Genomic DNA, 19,620 nt, shown 5'->3' on the forward strand with positions numbered 1-19,620 from the left:
CAGAGATCTGGCAGGTGTGGCAGCTCCTGCAGTGTTTTTCTACTTCAGCCCCCATCTTTGGCCAATAGAAATAGAGAGAGTGCCTTTCCTTAGTCTTCTTGAAACTCAAGTGACCAGCCAAAGGAATCTCGTGGGCTAACTGCAAGAACTGTGGTCTGTTCTCTTGGGGTACTACAAGTCGTTTGTAGTCTCCAGGTGCAGACTCGGTCGGTTCACTGTAGAAGAGGCCATCTTCCCAGTGCAACCTGTGTTTCCCAGGCTCTTGCCCTTCAGCCTGAGCTTCTGCCTGGTGGCGAAGACCTTCCAGAGTTGGACATTCTCTCTGTCCCTTACTGAAGTCTGCCCTGCTGGGTCCACCTTCTGCCAGTAAAGACTGCAGCTCAGGATGGTCAACAGGATCCAGATCTCCAATGAGTTCCTGGCCTTCCATTAGCTCTTCCTCGGAGTCTAATTCTACCACACAGGGTTGTACCTCCCTCTCAGCCTCGGCTGGAGGTGGAGTTACGGGTGTAACTTTGGACAACCTCGGGGAAGTCCGTGTTGGCTGCACTGGAATGCTGGCTGCTGGTTTCGGGATAGAAGTCTTAGGTTTCCCGTTCGCTTCCGATCTCTTGGAGACAGCGGCCGACAATTCCAGTGGAGCAGGAGTGATATCTTTCTTCATCATCTCCTGGAGAGTTCCGCGCATGGTCCTCTCTCTTGCAGGTCTGGTTAGCTCCTGTAACCGTTTACTAGGAGGTCTGGGAGTATGCGATACAACTCCGAGAGTTTTTAAATCGTTACCCAACAGTACGCGTCCTGGTACCTCACTCTGTATGCTGACAGGTATCTTCACAGTCATGTCGTTACACTGGATGAGAACTGGTAATTGGGGAAGCATCTGCACAGGCCCTCCAGCTAACTTGGTGAGGCGTTTGGGTGCCTTAGCAACATCCTCAGCCTGAAAAAAACGATTTATCCACCACAGTTATGCTGGCCCCAGTGTCCCTAATGGCAGGCGTCTCCTGACCATTCTCCTGGACACTGTCCTTATAATACTCTTTAGTATTATCGGGGCTAGAATTATAGACATCTAAATTCTGTTGTTCCCACAACCCCAGAGATACTAAAGAAACGCTGGCTGAGACTCCAATTGGTTCGTCAGCTAGCAATAGAAAGTTTCCACTTGCCATTTGGACTTCCTCCTCTGGAGCGAAGGCTAAGGAGACAAGCTGGACCCCTGAAGGTTTACCCTTACATCTGTGATCTCCTTTCACATGGTCAGTCGAGCCACAAACAAAGCATTTACAAAATGCTTTCTGGAATGGTGGCTTGTTCTGCCCTCCTTCCGGTTTGGCACCAGAAGGCATACTATTCTGCTGTGGTTTTCCCAGTGGTTTACCCTTCTGGTTTTGTTTGGGGCCCTCTTTGGAATGTGAGTTATTAGAATTCTCTTTTGAGTCTTTTTTAGGCTGTTTTCCCTCATCCTTTTTCTGAGTTGCCCCAGAATCCTTATGAGTAGCCCTGTTGGCAACCCACAAGTCAGCAGCCTTAGCTAGCTCCCTGGAATCCAATTCCTTCGAATCAGCCAAGTGCTGTCTGAGCTCAGGAGAACAGGCATCATAAATAGTCTCCAACATAAAAAGATTCCTCATACCCTCATAAGTGTTCACTTTGTAACCCTTAATCCATCCCTCTAAGTTTTTCAACCCTTCACTCACTCAGGTAGCCCAAGGGCTACCATCATGCTTTTTGAGGGTTCTAAACCTCTTAAGATACTGGGAAGGGGTCTTCCCGAATCTAGCTATTAAAGCTAGTTTCACACTTTCGTAAACCGTCTTATCCGCCTCCCCCAACTCCATTACCACATCAGTCGCAACAGGAGGGAGCCTAGAGAACAACCAGGGAAGCAAAGCATTCCCGGTGATGTCCTGGAGCCCATGATTGTATTCAAACAGTTTCAACCAATCCAACACATCCAATCTTGGTTCATACATACCCACTAATTCCTTCGGCATCAGGGATCTTTTGGGACTGGAGCTCCTAGAGGAACCAGAGGAGAGAGAAGCATTTTCCATAGTCAACTTTTTCATCTCTAACTTGTGATTAAGTTCTATTTCCCCGAGTCTTAACTCAGCTTGCTTCTGCTCAGCCTGGGCATTCATCCGTCTGAACTCGAGCTCTTGGTTTCGTTCAGATTGAGCCAAGAACCGTTTGTATTCTAGTTCGAGCTTCATATTTTCAAGTTCAAAATAAGCAGGGTTACTTGTGGGACCTGGTATGGGCCCCGTAGGCACAGCTGGTAAGGCGGGTAGAGGAGCAGGTGAGACAGTTTTGTTAGCCTCGCCGTCCTCGTCAGCCTCTTCATCGCTATCATCAGAATTACGATTCAGATCAACACCATCACTGTTATCCACAGTTGCTGGAGAGATTGGTTCCTCTGAACCAGTACCCAGACTTTGGTTCGCCAGCAATCTCTCAATTAGTTCTAACTTCTTGTCTCTTACAGAAAGATTCTCTTGCTTACAGAGAGCTCGCAAACTCTCAGTATTTTCACCTGACAAAGACTCTTGACTGTAAGTTTCCATCATAGACATGTTTTTTGAAAGTTGCTTTTGTGCAAAGTTTTGTGGTTAGTTATCCTACAGTGTCGAAAAGCACTCTAACTGTATACTCGATACAAATCCCACCGCTGTACACCAGTGTTAGGCGGAAACCTGTGCAGTTCCCTCTGGGACCGCTGCAAAAGATTTAGGACTACAGGCTTTTGGCGGTGAACCCACTTGGTAGCAGTCTGTACCACACAGATTCACTTGGTAGCTGTGACTGAGCAGTCAGACTTCTCTCAAGAAAAGTTGAGCAGTATGTGGAGTATACAAAATAGGGCAATTCTTCACAGCAAGATAAGCAAACACGCAACGAGGCTTAGTGTAAAGATATTAAGGTATTTATTTATAACGAAACATCTATGGAAAACACTAAGGCAAATCACGGCAAACAAATCAAACACAATTACTCTACGAAGTAGAAAACGATCAATCCCCCTAGCAATGTATCGACAACTCTAGGTTGTACCGGTACCACTTATTTTCAGACAGAGGTGTATACCTCAACCTAGATGGCACTCGAACATTAGTTAGGACGGGAGAGAAAAAGATAGGCAGGTCATGAAATCAACACAGTTCAATCCTTCGCGAATGAAATGCAAGACAGGAAGGCAAGAATCACAATAGATCATGAAGTTCAGAGGCCAGGCCCACTCGGAGAGAGGCAAGGCGCGATGTCCCAAAAAGTCTCTAGAGGAGATGCATTCAAGTCTTTGTAGCAAATTGTTATCGGCAGGTTGAACCAGTTCAGAACTATAAATGAGAAAAGCTTGGAGGCGACCCAATGGAAAGGAGAGGATTAAGACACCTCGCTCAATCCGATCGAAAGGGAAGCCAGGCGGACACGGAACCTTATTGTGGAGAGCAGCTCCGGCGGGGGCAGATGTTCCTGGTGGTGGATGCACGTCAGGTCTTTGCCAAGAGTAGAGAGGTTCTCGTCGTCGAAGAAAAAGGAAGTCCGGTGCACCACCAGGGAAGAGACCAGCCGCAGAGTGCTCCGTCACAAGGCACCACCTTTTGGTCGCGGTACAGGGGTGGTGGCTATCCGGTTGCCGGGGTGCTCTGCATGGGCAATTCGACCACTGCGTCCTGAGGCGAATAAAAATCAAAGGGGGCTGGTTGTTCCCACCAGCCAGGGTAAGAGACTCTCCGGCAGGGAGATATCCTCTGTCGTCGGGAAGTGGTGAGTCGGTTCCGCAGGGCTCCACCGGAGGTGTCGCCGTGCAGGTCGGCTCAGCATTACCCTCGTCGGATTCTTAGGTCCTGTGGCGACTTCTGAAGATCCAGTCCCAAAAGCCCTGCTTTTATGCAGAAAACCCCCATTCATTCAGCCTAGCTGTCAATCAACACATGCTAAGTGGTGAGCGGGAACGCTCACCATTTGGGCCAATCACTTCAGAGTGCGACCTGAGTTGGCAAGGCAACTCGGTCCAGGGTGCCTAAACCCCCTCCCACACCCTTGAGGTAACCCAGACAGAATGGCACCACTTTGGAGGGTCTCTGTACAGAGGCCCGCCAAAAGTGGAACAAAGGGCTCAACCTTTGGTTTAGGAGTCACAGAGACGAACACAGACGCCATTTTAAAAACCGAGTTCTGGCAGAAAATACCATCCGATAAACTTATTTAGGATAAGTAGACCTGTGGTACGTTGGAGATTAACGAGAAAAAGTATCAATCTCCAACAATGGGACGAATCCCATAGGGTTATGTTCGGGGTCGAACATAACAAGTAGTTTCCACTGCCACCAGCCAAAACTCGATGAGGGGGAACGGGACAGTGCCCCCTCGAGTAACAGGTCTAGGAGTAATCGAATTACCCCTACTAGTACGTCCACAATAAGATGGTTTGTACTAGTCCTGTTAGCAAATTTAGGTCTAGTAAAGCCAATGGTGACTTTACATGCCCGGGGAGACAGTAGTCAGTCCCCGGGTATGGAGTCTATGGTGGGGGTCCGCTAGGACGCCCCAGTGTTACGGCACGTAGGGTGCGGTGTAACACACATAGAAAAACATATGAGACCCTATGGAGTAAAAGACCCCATAGCCCATCGAACACATTGACATTTCAAAGGAATTACACACACATACATGTCCAAGAGTGGGAGAAGAGAGTCTCACTCTTGGCAAGATGGAAAAAAACAAACTCCAGAAATCCAGCAAAGCTGCTGGGGGACTCACTAGGTTAGGAAATTCAGCCTAAACAGAGAATTCGCCCTAACAGTCGGCGCCGTAACTCCGAGCTTCCATTGTGAAATGGAGCCTGTGGGTGTGCGGCGCCAGACCAATCATGGCAGACCTGTGTCCCCGCCCGGAAGGAGCCGGGAGGGGAATGGGCTATGCGCTGCATGAGTCATAATGCAAGTGTGGGGCCACAAACCAGTATTGTGACCCAACTAAAGAGTTGTGCTACATTATGGTGGTCAGGAAGAAAAATAGAGAAAGTGCCAAGAAAGGCCTGAGAAAGGCCAGGGGAAGAGAGACATTCCCCTGCTGTTCACACACGTCTGAGAGAAGCCTGGGGAAGGGAGACATTCCCCCATCCTTGTTGAACTGTGAGAACCAGCCTGAGAAAGTACAGGGGAAGGGAGACAATTCCCCCTACTTTGTGAACTAAACCCATCCAGAAGAAGGGAGTCATTCTTCTGGACCCAGAAGGGACGAGTCCATTTTAGTTTGGTTATAAGTGTAAGGGATAGAAGTATTGTTTTGCCACGGGATGGTGGACTTTTTAGTTACGGACATTCTGACAATTCCTTAGTATTTAGTTGAGGTAGGGAAACCCCCCTTAGAGTTACAGATAGATACGATTTCTTCTTTTTGGTGATAAAAGTCTTTGCCAAAAACATGCCACCTGTGTGTCGATCTCCTCCTTGCACACCGTTAAAGAAGGAAGCTTTTCCTTCCAATAAAACAAAGGTATAACAGGTCAGAAACTAGCAGGGAAATACATATTTCTCTTCAGCAAGGATGACAAGGGAAAGATTTTTTATTGTGAGTCGCACTCTCACTGAACACAGGAGCTCCATGGACACAAAGTTGCGCACAGACAATACGAAACCTACGTGTGTTGTACACAAGAGAAAGTAAACAAACAAAGCCCATTCACCAGCCCACAGTTACTATTATGGGAGTTAAAACATTTCAATCTCCCTGCGACAATGCAGTTACACTTACACCAGGCAGTTTCTCAATGTGATGAATCAAATGCCGGGGTACCAGTGGTCCAGGGGTGAATATCGGTTTCTAAACCATCAATCAGCCCCACACTGCTAATACACCAGAAGGGATCCGAGCAGATTGGATTAAACAAGCATACATTTAAATTATAAACCTCCTTGTCCAATTTTGGTTACATTGACGTAACTGCAGGCTTATCTCCTCTAAAGGTTGTGGATTGTTGGTTATTTGCAAAACAGCGGAAATACAATTATTCCCCAATGATAAAAGGAGTTTCCTGTCAAGGTTGTGTACAAATTTCTACTTTACTGTTATCAGAACAGACAATCTAATAACACTACTAAATACAACCCACCCTGTAAAGGAGTGCAGAGAACAGACAGTTTCTAAGAATAAAAAGGGATGCACTCTGGATACTGACAGGAGGATAGTTTGTATGGTTAACAACCACAATCGTTTTTTAAAGGGTTCTTGTCTTCAGCAAAAAGGGAGAAAGAGTCTTAAAATGTCTCTATGGGCCTTCTGCGAAGGACCCGACAGAACCACAATGTACCTCTTGCTGGAGTTGTTCTTGGTGTTCAACAGTGCAGAGTCGGCTTCAGGGCACTTGTCGGGCTTCTGCGACAGAGTTCGAAACAGGAGACAGCGGCAGACATCAAGCGGGAAGCGGGTTCAGCGAGCGAAGCTTGGCGAACGGCTGCAGGCTGGCCTTCACGGTGACTCAGGGTCAGGAATCATTGTCTCAGTGCTGATCGGCGGTTCTGAAGCGCTGGTCAAGACGTCTCAGAGACTGCAGCTTGACAGCAGTAGCATGTGGCTTGACGGCGGTAAGCATTGCAGGCGGTTGTGTATCAAGGAACTTGACTGGCTTGAGAATGTCCTTTTAGGCGGGCGGCAGCAGGTGCTTGTCGTTGCACTTCTCCCCACCTCTTCAATGGGCTTGAGGTGTCCTTTCAGATGGATGGCCAGAGCTAGGTACTGTGTTGCAGGCAGCCTTGTCCTTGGTTTAGGGTTCAGAGACCTTCTGGCACTGCCTGTCTGGGGAGCTTGTTGCAGAGCATATCAGGGCACACTGTGTGCTGACTGGGTACAGGTTCTGAACCACCGGGAGAGTCTTCTGAGTTATTTTCTCCCTCTCTTCCCTGGGAGAAGTTAAGGGGAGGGATCTTGCTTCCCTCATTGGATGTGTCTGGCATTCCTTCACTGGCGGAAGCTGTAAGGCAGACTGTACCTTCAGACAGGGGATGCGATCTTCTTTGTGCTTCAAGTGACTTCTTCAGATGATCTACCTGAAAGAGGGGCACTAGCCCTCTCAAAGCCAAGTGGGCCACAGTGATTGGGGTAGGCTGAGCCTACCTTAGTGAACTAATCCTAGGGTCAATTTTCTGTATGTGTGAGGTCATAACCAGAGTGCTTTGCAACAGAAAAGGGTAAGGAGGTCCTACAGGAACAGGGGGTGTCCCAGAACCAATATGGCTGAACCCTTCTCTCAACAGAAAGAGTTCTGGGCTCACTCCCCTGTGATACTAGGTCCCACCCGCCTTGTCTGCTGGGATCAAGAATAGTCTGCCTGTGAGGTTCCTTTTTCGGCAGCAGATCTCCCTTGAAGATGCTGAGAGACCAGACTCTCGGGCTTCTGCAAACTACTTTCTTGTATCTTATGAATGGAGTCCCTCTAGCGGGGGTTGTCTACTGCAACAGTAGATTCAGGCATGTCAGTTGACTGTCATCGACACTGAGAGGTGGGAGCTGGCTACAGGTTGACAGTTACATATGAAAGGTTTCTTGGGTTTCCTGTGTCCTTTGTTCTCCTCTGCAGCCAGGCCCCATGGGGGCTTCGCTGATGTACCCTCTATTGGCATGTTAATCTGAGCCACCAACTGCAGGGGTAACAAAAGAGCAGGGGCGTTCCATGGATCCCTTATTACTTAATCAGGCTGTCCATGGCAGGGTGAAACTTCCCACACCGCAAACCACTTACAATGACATTTTGCTCTCCTCTCCTGTCATATTCCAACTAAATATGACAGGGGAGGTCTGTACCTGTAAGCTGTGTCCATGCCGGAGTACACAGGTCTATGCGTTTGTTGTGATGCGAGCACAGGAAAATGTGTGTTGATTAGCCCCACACATTTTCCTGGCGGATGATCGAATGCCACACACTCATGCTTAGCTTAGGGTTTTTAAACTTTAAATTCACATCCTGAAAAACCAAAGGAACTCGGACTGAAACAGACAGTGGCAACATGGCTTCGAGATGAAGGGAAGGTGACCTCAGACATGTCTAAGCCAGCTCTAAAATTCAAAATGGTGGCATACCTTAAAATAACCTCAGGTTATGCCCCTATCGCCCCACATAATAAAAAGCACATGGCCAAATTAGAGGACAGCACAGCTAATAATACACAGGTGCAGACTAGAACTCTAAATGCCACCCAAGAAGAGGAAATCCAGGTTTTAAAAGAAAACCAATCCAGGTACCATTCTCTGGGAGACCAGGCAGGAGGAGCGCATCCCTACTTTGGAGAGCTGGCAAAATGAGAACAGCATACCCTGGAAGACTCCGATCCTAGATATAAGTGTGGAGAACTTGAGAATGGAGACCTGGAAGAAGAAGTGGCTGGTAAGTTGTAAGAAGCAGGGAATAGGGAGGAGGGGGGAGGGAGACAATGTGGTGGAGCAGGAGAGTGATACTTGGAGTACGTAGAGAGAGATTACTCTGCTGGAAGAGGGGGATAATGTTTATGAGGTCAGAGGGAGCCTCTGTGTTGCTAAAGAAGGAGAGGCTATTCTGGAAGGGGAAGGATATCACCACAGAAAGTAAAGGCAGGATATCACCCTGGAAAGGAAGGAGGACACATCTTGGAAGGATAAGGAGGGTGAGATTATTGTGGAGTAGAGGGCTGATGCAGGTGGATGGAGACCTTAAGGCGGACGAAGACCCTGAGACAGAGGGAGACCTTGAGACAGAGGGATATTTCTAGATGAGAGTCATTGAGAAATAGAGGGAGAATGATATGGAGAGGGATAGTGAGAATGCAAGAGTTTGCTGGGAGGGGATGTTACCATTAAAAGAGAGACGAAAAGATTGATCGGTCAGAGAGTGGGACAAAGGCGGACTAATCTAGAAAGAAACTGAAGAAACTAGGAAGGCTATGTAGGGCCAAGCCAGTCTAGCAATGATTGTAGAAGAGGTTCCAGAAGGCACCACCAAATCAGACAGCAGGGATGGCAACACTAGGGCAGTGAAAGAGTAGGAATGCTTGGAAGAGAACATCAAGCAGAGCAGTGGATTCAGGACAGTAGAGCCATGCTAGTCTACGGAACATGGCAAGAGCACCCAGAGGTTCCCATGCTGGCGGGGAACTTCTAGAATTCCACTGAGAGAAAACCCAGAGGGAGAACCATGTAAGGCAATGCTAAGTGGAAATTCGGAAACACCATAGCCCAAGAAGTGGCCCAGACAATATGTTCACAAAAAATCCCTGGAGGATCCCCAAGAGGGAAGACTTTGTGCATATTTTTGTTTTGGGGCACTGGAAGGTCAGTGATATCTTGATTAGCTCTAGCCTTGTGAACATATTGTCTGGGCCACTTCTTGGGCTATGGTGTGACTCGGTCGTCTCAGCTGCGGCCAAGAAGAAAGCGGGGGGGGGGGGCGTCGGCCTCAACGTCAACTTCCCCGCCGGACGGCGAAGGAAAGAAGCTGGATGCAATGGGATGACGAGTAATCTCGTCTGCGGCAACAACGATTAAGGCGGCCAACACCCTCACGATCGTGGCCCGCTCCAACAGGGAGTTATGGTACAAGATCGCCCCCCTGTTGGACTTCCTACTGGACGACAAGAGGGCTGAGGCGCTGGAGATCTTGCAAGAAGGCGAAGTGGCGTCGGACCACGCCATTACGGTGGCAACGGACATTGCCGACACCAGCTAGGCAACAGCGTTTGCCTTAGACGACGAGGGTGGCTCAAAGCGACGGATTTCTGCCAGGACGTACAAGCCAAGGTTTTGGACATGCCGTTCGATGGGAACAATCTGTTTGGGAAAACAGTGGATGAGTCCCTCCAAGCCATCAAGGCGGACACGGAGACAGCTATGGCCCTAGGCGTTCTCTGGCAACGAAGGCCATCCTTTCGGAGCACCGTAGGCAAACAGGGTGCCTCCACAGGATTCGGCGGTGGCTCCTCTACGTACCACCAAGCGGCCCGCTCCTCGTCGCAGGAAGCCTATAGAGGACGAGGCAAGTCAGGTGGACCCCGCCGTCGTTGCCAGGGAGGCCAAGGCGGCAAGGCGTACTCCAAGCAAGATTGAACCGACCATGGTGTCAGGCCCCACCGAAGCACCCCGGTGGGACGCTGGCTGGCGAAGTTAATCAGCGTGTGGGAGTCCATCTCCACCGACCGTTGGGTGCTGGACGCCCTGGCCCAGGGGCACGCCCTCAAATTTCTAAAAAAGTGCCCCCGCATTCCACCCGTGGCCAGGAAGGAAAATCACGTCCCTCAACTGCTATTGGAGGTAAGGGCGATGCTCAAAAAAGGTGCCATCGAGCTCGTCCCGAAGAGGCTCCGGGGCTCCGGAGTATACTCAAGGTACTTCCTCGTGAAAAAGAAGACAGGAGGATGGCGCCCCATCCTGGACCTGCGACGACTGAACAAGTACATCAAGGCACAGAAGTTCTGTATGGTCACCCTTCAGCACGTGCTGGGACAGCTGGAGGAGGGTGATTTCCTGTCATCGTTGGATTTGGAGGATGCGTAATTCCACATCCCCATTCTAAAAGGACACCGAAAATTCCTCAGATTCATGGTCCAAGGACGGCACTACCAGTTAAAGGCCCTCTCGTTCGGATTGAAGTCGGCACCCAGGGTGTTCACCAAGTGCCTCGCACCGGTGGCAGCGCGGCTGCACCTGCAGGGGATCCACATCTACCCCTACCTGGACGACTGGCTCATCCGAGCAAGGACAAGGGAGCTCGCCGTAGAACACACAGCGAAGACCGTCCAGCTGCTCACGGACCTGGGATTCTCCATCAACGTTCCCAAATCCCACCTGGTCCCGTCGCAAGTCGCACTGTTTCTGGGAGCCAAGCTCGACACAGTGGCGCGTCTGGCCTCGCCGTCGGAGGAAAGGACGAAGGCCATCCTGGGCAAGGTGCAGCGTCTGCTGGCCACGGACGTGGCCAGGGTGAGGTCCATCAAGTCCCTCCTCGGGATTATGTCCTCCTGCATATATCTTGTGCGCCTGTGCAGGCTTCGGATGTGCCCTCTGCAAGAGTTCCTCGATGCCCGCTGAATCCAAGCGACGGGCAGCTTCGAGGACAGGATCCCGCTCAACGAGACCTTCCGACGAGCGATCCGGTGGTGGGGCACCCGCGCTCATCTGACGGCGGGCACAGACTTTCAGACCCCATCTCACCAGATAACGGTGATGACGGGTGCCTCCCTGGAAGGGTGGGGAGCGCACACCGGAGAACTTCACGCGAGAGGCCTTTGGCTCTCGGAGGAGAAGCCGCTCCACATCAACATCCTGGAGCTCCGTGCAGTGTTCTGGGCCCTCAGGTCCTATCTCCCGTCCCTCAAGGGCAAGGTGGTGAGAATCTTCACCGACAACACCACCACGATGTTCTACATCTCGAAGCAGGGAGGAACCAGATCCCCAGCCCTCTCCAAGGAAGCCCAGGATCTGTGGCATTGGGCCGTCGCCCAAGGGATGTTTCTGGTGCCCTTCCATCTGGCAGGGATAAAAAATACCTTCGCCGACTCACTCAGCAGGGAGCTGCACTCGTGCCACGAGTGGGAACTACATCAGGATCAAGTGGATTGACTCTTACGACGATGGGGAAAACCGCAGATCGACCTGTTCGCGACGGCGACGAACTCCAAGTGCCAGAGGTTCGCCAGCAGGTTTCCCTAGCCGAGGAGCATGGGTGATGCTTTCTCGTTCCCCTGGGATGGCCTGTTCCTAAATGCGTTCCCTCCGTTGACGTTGCTGCTCCGACTCGTCAACCAGCTCAAGAGGTCCCGGTGCAGGATGACCCTCGTCGCACCGGCGTGGTCAAGGCAGATCTGGTTCCCGGATCTTCTGGACTTGTCAGCGTCCCCACCAGTCAAGCTGCCGACGGACGCAAATCTTCTCTCCAGAGAAGGAGGCGCCATACTTCATCACAACCCGGAGTCGCTGAACTTGCAGGCCTGCCCCTGCAGCACTAGAGTTTGGAGGGTACGATATCCTGGCTGACTGCAGAGAGGTTCTTGCAAAGGCCAGGGCGTCCTCAACTCTCAAGTGCTACGGACATTACAGACATAAGTGGAAGAGGTTCTCTGTCTGACATACATGCCAACCCTCCCGATTTAGGTGGGAGACTCCCGATTTTTCAGCGAACAATCGGGCTATTTTTCACTGTCTCCCACCTGAAATAGCTGTAGCCCCAATGCATTCCTATGGGGAAATGTTGGTCTCCCGATTTCCCTTTAGAAATTTCCCTCCCAGCTGTGTCTGAATGTTGGCATGTATGGTCTGGTGCCGTGCACAGAAGATTAACCTTCTACGGATTATGGCCCCTCAAGTGCTGCCGTACCTACTGTCGCTGGCCGAGGCTGGACTGGCTCACGCTTCCATCAAGATACATCTGGCTGCGGTCTCCCGATACACCAGAACCACAGGACGGGCATCCTTGTGGTCCCATCGCCTGGTGAAGAAATTTATGAAGGGACTGTTCCGATCGTTCCCGCCGGTGAAGGCTCACGCCCCGGCGTGGGAGCTCAACGTGGTGCTGATCAGGCTCATGGGGGCGCCATTCGAGCCCCTGCATTCGGCACCGTTGAAGTTCCTTTCGTGGAAGACTGCGTTTCTTGTGGCCATCACCTCTGCACGAGGAGTGGGAGAGTTCCAGGCCCTATCCTGCAAGCCTCCATACTTGACTTTTCATGACACGAGGGTGGTGCTGAGGACGCACCCCTCCTTTATGCCCAAGGTGCCGTCGGACTTCCACCTCAACGAGCCCTTGGTGTTACCTGTTTTCTTTCCGTCGCCTTCGTCGCCGGCCGAGAGGACTTTGCACTCGCTGGATGTGGCTAGAGCGCTGAAGTTCTACGTGGACCGCACAAAGAGTTTTCGGAAGACATCGCAGCGATTTGTGAACTTTGGACCTGTGAACCAAGTGAAGGCTCTCTCGAAGGCTTCCATTTCCAGATGGCTCTCCGGCTGCATCATGCACTGTCATCGGTTGGCAAACCGACCGTTCCCCGGCCGTTCCGAGAGCCCATTTGACCAGAGCGATCGCTGCTACTACGGTGTTCCTGTCTGGTGTGCCCCTGCTGGACATCTGCAGGGCTGCTACGTGGAGGTCGACTCACACCTTCACGAGATTCTACTGCATCGATCGGGACTCCAGGGAGGAGTCCAGGGTCGGCCAAGCAGTGCTGCGCAACCTGTTCACTTGAAGGTGGGCCTGGTGAGGAGGTAAGAGTTGCTTAATGTTGAGTTTATGTAATGCTTAATGTTGAGCCTTTTGCCAACTCCCGTGGTTGTGCATGTGTGTACTGCTATGTATTCTTGTATTCATGAGCATGTGAATCCATGCCAGACCCCATGCTGGAGAAGGAACAAGTTACTTACCTGTAACTGTTGTTCTCCAGCATGGGTCTGGCATGGATTCACATGCGAACCCTCCCTCCTTCCCCTCTGCGGCTCTTCACTTGGTCTTACTGCCACTTCACGTGCTACCAAATCTGAGGATGGCTGCCAGGAGAGTGGCTTAGGGAGAGGGCAGTCATTGGCTGTTGGCAGTATGACCCAGAGATCAGTGATTGGTTACTACTAAGAAAGACAGAACAGAAACAAAACTGATACTGATTTTTTCTTTACCAAGGATTCCCGGCCTGACGACAGGGAATATTCCCGAGCATGTGAATCCATGCCAGACCCATGCTGGAGAACAACAGTTACAGGTAAGTAACTTGTTCCTTTTACTTTTCTGGGGGACTCAAAAATGAACCCCAGTGTGCAGCCAAGGGGAAAAACATGGATGCAATGCCATAATATAATTGCGCGGACCCAGGGAATCGAACCTGTCCTGAGACAAGATTGCAGAGGGGACCAGTGTATATGCTTTCGCCCTGCCTGAATAAAGTTCTTGAAGCATGCATTGCCTAGAGAGCTTTTGTGCTTTTAGAAATGCATTACAGTGGGGCTTGTTTTGATGACAAAAGGTTTTGTGACAAGTTGCTAGAACACTAAGGCGACTGTTGTTGACATGCTTCGACTAGGACACAATGAATTGGTTTCATGAGATTTTATGAAATAAATAGTAAATAAATAATGTAATGCTGCAGGATGCACAACTCTTAGTGGGAGGATAGCTCTGTGGCAACGCACGGGTCTTGGAAGCAAGACCACGCTGAGCAAACATAGTTTCGAATCCCAGATCTGCACTTGAAAAAAAAAACGAGGGAGTTATAACCTGCACTTCCACAATTCAATTAAACTAGTGCGCTGAAAATAAATATGTTTTTAGGATGATAACTATAGATAGCTATGAGGGCATAACTTGAGGGGGCCCATTGGGGTACTCAATAAAGTGTTGAAAGGATTCCCTCTCACTCCATAGGTGTTCGGCAAGAAGGTGCTTGGCGTTTCAAAGTTCAGAAAATCCCACAGTCCGGGTCGTGACGGGGACCCGGTACTTCTTCTCGTACCGATCCCTCTTGGCAGGCGTTGTAGACAGGTTCTTGAGAAGGGTGAGGGCCTCGTCCCAGATGTCATCCAGCAAAGGCACGGCGAGGACTGTTTTCCTCTTGGCCTTGCGCCGTTGGTAAAGGAAAACTTCCTTCTTCTCTTCGGGGGAGAGCTGAAAAAGCTTGGATGCCCTGGCGATCATTGCATGGAAAGATCCGATCTCGTCGGGCGGGGAGGCCCGGGCTGGGGGCGATGGGAGCTCCGCCCAGTCGTCACCGCCGTCGGTACCCATCGTGGCCTTGTCCGTTCCCGTGTCATCCCCAGGGACGGATGACGTGGGCAAAGTTTGAGTAGGCCGCGAGGGCTGAAAAGGCGGGGCTGGATGGATCTGTCTTCTCTTGTTCTGGGGGCTTCCCGCCGGGCCCGTCTCCTCCGTTGAGCGTGGTTTCGGTTCCTCCAATCGGTGGTAAGGGCAATCTTGTCCTTATCTCCGAACATAACGATTGTATTGCCAACAAAATGGCTGCCGAGTTGTCTTGCGGCTCCGGAAGCGACGGGAGCGGCGGGTGACTAGGACCCTCGCCGGTGCCGCCGTCGCTCTTGTCGTCACCTTCGTCGGGATCCCTCCCGTGGGAACGGGCCTCTTTGATGCCCTCGTTGAGGCCCTCTAAGACTTCTACCAGCTCCTCCTCGAATGCTGTGTCCATGTCCACAATGGCCACGCCCCCCCTCTTTTTCCGCCGGGGTCTTCACGGGGGTCTTTTCGATGGGTCTGAAAGAGGCTTCCCTCTGCAGAGGCAGGGAGACTCTGGGCCCTGAGGTCGCCTCCACTGGTGTAGCCTCCACAGGCTGTGCCAGGGCCGCCGTGACCTCCTCGATAGAGGCCTTGGCTGGGTGAATCAAGGCCTTTGCCACCTTATGTGGGCCTGTGGCCTTCACCTTGGGGGGAGGGTCACCGCCTCGCTCCCCCTCGGCTGGATCCTTCGAGCTCGACCGGGGCCTCTCCAGAAGCTTCGCTGGGTTCTCGGCCTTCCTCTTCCCTGAGCCAGAGCGTTGGCTCATGGTTGATGGCGCTGGGGAGGATGCGCCCTGCCTGGCAGCCAAGGAGTCCGACCGTTCGGCGCTCCCGGTGCCCGCGGACTTGCGGTGCCTTGCCTTCTGTTGGGCCCCTGTCACCGGGGCGCCCTCACAGGACTTAGAAGACCGCTCGGACTTCTTCTTCTTCTCACCTGACGGGCTCTTTACTTCCAGCCAGTTGGAGAGACGAAAGTGTCGGTCCCTGATGGTCCGTTCCGACATGTTCCCGCAAAATGCACAGTCCTTCTCCACGTGCGTTTTGTCCTCATGAAGACAGTAGAGACATTTCGAGTGCTCGTCCTCCTTGAACACATTCTGCAGCTGGCATCCAGAGCAAACCCTGAACAGCTTTCCGGGCGTTGAGCTTCCTTTCTCCTGGGCCATGTTCGGGTAGGCCGCAGAAAGTCCTGGACTCCTCCAAGAAGTGTAACTCGACGAAATCTTCACCCTTGAGGGGCGTAGAAAAATCCGACACGGATCCCCGTTAATCGGATGTAGAGACGGTGGAGCTTGAGGCTCTATTTGACCAACAAATGAGAAATTCTCTTTGAAAAAGCATGAAAACGCAGCAAAAACTCCAGAGATAAACACGAGGGCTCCCAACACTTGAGCGTGCGGTAAAAATCTGAGGATGGCTGCCAGGGGAGGGGTTTAGGGAGAGGGCAGTCATTGGCTGTGGGCAGTATGACCCAGAGATCAGTAATTGGTTACTACTAAGAAAGACAGATCAGAAACGAAACTGATACTGATTTTTTCTTTACCGAGGATTCCCGGCCTGACGACGGGGAATATTCATGAGCATGTGAATCCATGCCAGACCCCATGCTGGAGAAGTCTTAGTAACACTTTTATTTATTCTCTGGAGGATATTCTTTTAAGTAGGGCATATATGTTTCCACCAGGCATACAACATCCGCCTGTGAACCACCAGGTTTTAACACCATCATGACATTTTCATGATGGCATCAAATCAAGGGATTCCTTAGGAATCCGTCTATTTTTTATCATCTGCTAAAAGCAGGCGGAATTCATCGGAATATTTTGTAAATGCTGTTGGCAAATGCGTAACTGGCAGGTGGCGTTTATGCTTTTTGCAAAACATAGTGCAAAAAAGGTGTGAAGGTGAGTGTGCCTGTTTGAACACTTCTCTTTGCACTCTATGTTGCAAACGTCAAATATTGCATGGAGCGGATACAAGTGCATGCAAGTGCAAAGGTTAACGGCCCCCTACATGCAATTACTACTGTCTAGAAAAGGACCCCCTGTGTGAACTGATTTCATCCCTAATCACTTGTGAATACTGGAGCCTTAGACCAGGGGAAAGGGATGGCCAAGGATACAACCTTCAATTCTAATTGGATGAAGGCATAACCGGAAGGCAACTGCAAGTTACAGTGGTGTCGCCACACAAACTTAAAAACTAGCACACTGCATTATTTGGGCCAGGGTGGCTTTCCCAGCTTTCAACCCAAAACTGAACAGGGCCAGCCCTGAGAATTAATGAAACTGTATTTGCAATAGTCAATTGAATTGGGGAGTGCCGGAAAGCCAGCCAGCAGAAGAGATGTTGGACCCTTTAAGGGAATGCCTGGGGTCGCCACTGGCGTAATGGTGGCCAAATACTTCATAATCGTGTGGGTCCGCAGATGCCAATATAGGTGCCACTGGAGCAGAACACTAAAAGGGCAGAGGAGCAGGACTTAGCTGGTTCTTCTTCCATTTCATGAAGTGCCAAAAAGTCACAGCAGGTGTCTTGTAGGTCTGCCCTCAACACTTGCTGTCTTCCCCAAGTTAAAGCAGCGACTCTCACAACGCGTTGTCGCAGCACAGAGATGTTTAAGGAAAACAAATAAGGGCCCTCTGAGGACAGTCCAATAAGGATGGAAACATGCACATGTCGTGGCAAGCTACTTTCTAAGGGCAGCCTTATTTTTGGGAGTTAAAAAGCACTGATGTTCACTTTGGATAGTGAAAATCAAGAAATAAAATCAAGCTAAAAAAGTAAAGTGGTCACCAGTCATTGTGTAATAGACCGTTGCATTACTCAAGAAGTCCTATTTTTGGGGCATCATTCACATATGCATTGATCCATGGCCAGGTGTCAAGATTCGAGGCCTTCTCCCCTTCCTCCTCACCTGAATATACAGAGGCGGATTCATTAGGATTCGACTCCGTCTTCTTACGGTCCTTCCTCCTTGTAGGAGTCTTGTCCTTTGGCGTTTTGACTTTCTTTTCGTGTAGATAGGGTCTGGCCCCTCCGGAGGCCACCTTGGCAGAGATGGAACCCTGTCCGCGGGGACCCCCAGGGGGAAACGCACGAAGGCAGAAAAAACCCTGTTTCTAGATGGGTTCAATTTAGGAGCAGTCTGTTCCCTTCACAATGCAATGGAGGTCTATTTTCAGCTTAAAGCGAATGAAGTCGGATTCCAACTCCGATGATGAACTCCGATGATGAAAGTCTGTTAAGCCCGACAGTTACAAAAGAGCTAGTGCAGGCTTCCGGAGCAAGAAGTATGGAGGTTCCTTTTCAAAATGCTATTCACAATAGTGACACACAGAGGAATGAATCAGGAAACTAAAATAACAAATAATAAGTTCAAGGAAAGGAATGAAAGAACAGACAGGAATGCCCGTAAATAACAGTGAAAGGATGACTGGAAAAGAGGAAGTATAGAAATTAGTGCGCAAGAAAATACCCAGGCTACAAGTAGAAAGGAAAAGGAATATGCATGCTGAGCGAGAGTATGCTTGCAAGCGAGAAGTGTGGCAGCGCTGAGTAGCCGAAAGCCTGAAAGTGCCGGAGCCACTAAAATAGAATGCTACCGTGCAAAACAAAGAGACAGAGGAGGCAGTCGCTCAGGCAAGGCGGAGCCGTCAGAACGGGCGAGGGAGGAAAAAGTATAAACAAGGTAGAAGCTGCAAAGCCCAGAAAACAGGTACACCGGGAAAATACTGGAAGCGAGGACAGAAGGTAGACACAGGGAAGGCAAAGGCAGCAGAAGAGGAGGAATGGTAAGGAGGAAATAACAAACAAAGTTTCCACACGAACCGGAGCGTAGTGTAACAGATACAACGCATCGGTTTGTGGGAGGAGCCAGCATTTAAAGGCACGGCCACCATATTGGGCGAGGACTAGAGCGCGCGCAAGTCAACGCTTCCAGCGCTTTCAAAGCTTCCATTTACAGTTCCTGACACCAGGTTTTATGACTGAGATGAGACGATAAAGTACATGAGAGCAAGTCAAGGGATTTAAGCTATCTAGAATTCCTCAAGCACAGGTACTGAAAGTCAGAAACAGGCAGAGGTCATAGAAATGGCCCAGGCCCAACCACAGAATGAGCGTCAAGGCCAAGCTGTGCTGCTGTCAAATTCTGCAAATCCCATTAATATGATGATACTAATCCATCCCCAACCATGGTTGCCGTGAGACACAGAAGTAAGTAGCACCTTAAACAGAGAGGTTGCACACATCTTGACTATCCTTCCAGTGACATTACATCATGGGGAATTTTAAATGTGTGTGCAGTGCTGCTATTTTAAGTAGCACAACATCACAACTAAGTGTATTCTATGGAGAATGGCATCAGCTTGAAATCATCAAAACATGGACATTATGCCAAATGACACTGAAGAGAAGGCTGAACACAGAACATAAAAAGTGATCTGAGCAATGTTTTTACTCTTGAATTTTGACAAAACTTTAAGCCTGTATTTAAAGTATGTACTATTAGGCTACGCTTGCAGAAGCCCTTCTCTAACCGATCCCCTCTTCTAGAGATCTAGAACATCTCGCCTGGACCGAGCGCTGGTTCTTGGCTCCATACCTCAGATTTGATTTTCACTTGCAGATTTGTCAGCAGTCGCTGGATGCTCTCTAGGAAATTCATATCGGTCGTCAGGCTTTGAAATCGGACCTCAAACTTGCGCACCACATCCTTGGCCTAGGAAAGAAGAGAGGACAAGGTTGGTTTTCAAACAGGAGTGAAGAGTGTGGGGACCTTGAACAAGTGACCCTCACCTCTCACCCTCAAGGGGAAATTAGCTTAAACGCCACCCAAGTGTGTCCTCCTAAACCCCACCCAATGGGTATGAAACCACAAT

The 19,620-nt window shown here is 50.3% G+C and overlaps 1 protein-coding gene across 1 annotated transcript in view; it reads right to left on the reverse strand.

Annotated features, from left to right (window-relative positions):
• Positions 1-19,620, reverse strand: part of CCDC180 (coiled-coil domain containing 180) — a 728,974-nt gene that overhangs the window by 224,065 nt on the left and 485,289 nt on the right. Inside the window, exon 23 of the mRNA XM_069609330.1 lies at positions 19,344-19,460. Coding sequence (XP_069465431.1) covers positions 19,344-19,460 — 117 coding nt within the window. The remainder of the gene's footprint in view (positions 1-19,343; positions 19,461-19,620) is intronic.

This window comes from Ambystoma mexicanum, chromosome 8 (assembly GCF_040938575.1).
Source record: "Ambystoma mexicanum isolate Mex_15411 chromosome 8, UKY_AmexF1_1, whole genome shotgun sequence".
In the NCBI taxonomy this organism is placed as follows: domain Eukaryota; kingdom Metazoa; phylum Chordata; class Amphibia; order Caudata; family Ambystomatidae; genus Ambystoma; species Ambystoma mexicanum.